We start from the raw sequence: 2,040 nt of genomic DNA on the forward strand, positions 1-2,040 counted from the left end.
AGTGCATTCTCCAGAGAGCACGGATCTGGCCGACTCTGGGTTCCCTTCTGCTGTGCCGGGCGGCCTCAGGCCAGTCCCTTCCCTTCCCCAGGCCTCAGTTTCCCTGCCTGGAGAATGTAGGCTGTCCTGAGGGCTGGCAGGCCAGAGCGGAGAGGGTTAACAGGCTCTGGAGCCAAGGTGTTTTATAGCTGGGGAACACAGCTGAGAGCAGGGGAGATTTTCCTGATTAGCAGTGATTTTTTATTTTTATTGCTAGCCGTTCCCACTTTGCGGCTGCGAGCTGCTGGGAAGGTATGAGGCTGCTCAGGGACCTCTGCCCGCTGGAGCCGGCCTGCGGGGGGCTAACAGCCCCAACCACGCATGCGCCCCTCTGTGTAAACTTCAGGGGGCCACGGGCAGTCCTGAGGCCTCAGCCACTGACAAAGAACCCCAGGGAGGAGGACACTTCCGTGCCAGGGTCCACCCGGAAGCTGTCCTGGTGGGGGGCACACCTTTGGGTGGTGCAGGGGGCCGAGGGGCTCTGTGCTCACCTGCCCCTCCCCCACTCTCCGGTAATGACAGTCATCCACACGATGCTCTCACTTCCTCTGCGCCAGGGGGAAACTGAGGCACGGAGCCCCATCACTTGCCTCAGAATCCCTCACCACCACACTAGAGCTGGCCCAGGACCTCTTAAGTGCCAACACTCTGCCCCTGAGTGGGCGAGAGCTCGGCCACGAGCCACACTGCAGCCCTTCTAGCTGAGGCGTCCCGTAAGGCCAGGATTAACTAGGGAAGCATCGGGGACTTCCGCACTGAGCTACATTCTCAGTCCTTTTGTATTTTTTTAATTTTGAGACAGGGTCTCACTAAGTTGCTAAGTTTCCCAGGCTGGGCTAGAATTTACCGTCCTCCTGCCTCAGCCTCCCGGATGCTGGGATGACAGGCGTGGGCCCCCACGCTTGGCTATTTGCCTGGGTTTGAGCGTGTAGCAGGCGAGCCAGGCTGGCTGTTTCCCTGAGGGGAGCTCCGCGGGGAACCCCGGGACACCTCAGGTTGCGCATGGACCTCGAGCAGGAATGTGGAGAGGGGGCCCCAGCCGACCCTGCACGTGGTTCCTGTCATGAGCCCCCAGCCCCGCAGTGTTCCCTCCACGCGGGGGGCGCGGCCTGCAGTGCGCAGCAGCGCCGTCTGTTTACCCTTGAGGCGGGCTGGGCAGGGCCGGGCATCCTGGGCATAAATATGCGCCGCAGCCCTGGCGCAGAAGCTGCAGTGCCCCTCGTGCCGCGTCCCGCCATGGCCCACGCCGCCGCCTGTGTCTTGCTGCTAGCTCTGGGAGCCCTGCGCGCGACGGGCCAGGGCCAGGTCCTGCTTGGTAAGGGGCAGGGGGCACTGTGGACGCTGGGGAGACCAGGGTGCCAGCTCCGAGGGGCTCGCTGCGGGGCGATCGCGGGCTGTGGGGTGCAGAGAGCGGGGGTAGGGCCGGGCTGGGCGTCGGGCCCCTCACGGTGGCCAGGTGCGGGGGGGTGGGGACCCCGACCGACGCCGCTGCGCCCTGCCCGCAGGCGGAGACCTGGGCCCGCAGATGCTGCGCGAGCTGCAGGACACCAACGCGGCGCTGCGGGACGTGCGCGAGCTGCTCAGGCAGCAGGTGCGGGTCGGGCTGCGGGGTCGGGGTGCCGGGCGCGGGCCCGAGGGGGTGCGTGGGGCGAGGCGCGGGGGGCGCCCCGGGAAGGAAGCGGGGCGGGGCGGGGCGGGGCAGACACGGGGCGGGGGCGGCCCGCTGACCCGTCCTTGCGCAGGTCAAGGAGATCACGTTCCTGAAGAACACGGTGATGGAGTGCGACGCGTGCGGTGAGCGCGGCTGGGAGCGGCGACAGCAGCGACGGGGCAGGCGGGGAGGGCAATGGGGGCCCGAGACGGGGAGCGGGCCCGGCGGGGAGGGAGGGAGAGGGTGAGAGACGGAGCGGCGGGCGCGGAGGCCAGACGGAGGCCGTGGGGAAGCGGGGAGCCGAGGGAACGAGGAGGCGGCGTGCGCGCGGGGACTGGAGGGCCGGTCGC

The 2,040-nt window shown here is 67.9% G+C and overlaps 1 protein-coding gene across 1 annotated transcript; it reads left to right on the forward strand.

Annotated features, from left to right (window-relative positions):
* Positions 1-1,173: 1,173 nt before the first annotated feature.
* On the forward strand, positions 1,174-1,833 carry LOC106147159 (cartilage oligomeric matrix protein-like; the record flags this gene model as incomplete). The annotated part of the gene is given in 3 exon segments (XM_013507184.1): positions 1,174-1,354; positions 1,545-1,630; positions 1,782-1,833. Coding segments are annotated over 3 exon segments (271 nt in total), but the record flags the coding sequence as incomplete, so codon positions are not given.
* Between the last annotated feature and the right edge of the window lie 207 nt (positions 1,834-2,040).

Source organism: Chinchilla lanigera, unplaced genomic scaffold, assembly GCF_000276665.1.
Source record: "Chinchilla lanigera isolate Chin_1 unplaced genomic scaffold, ChiLan1.0 scaffold00123, whole genome shotgun sequence".
NCBI classification, from domain to species: Eukaryota; Metazoa; Chordata; class Mammalia; order Rodentia; family Chinchillidae; genus Chinchilla; species Chinchilla lanigera.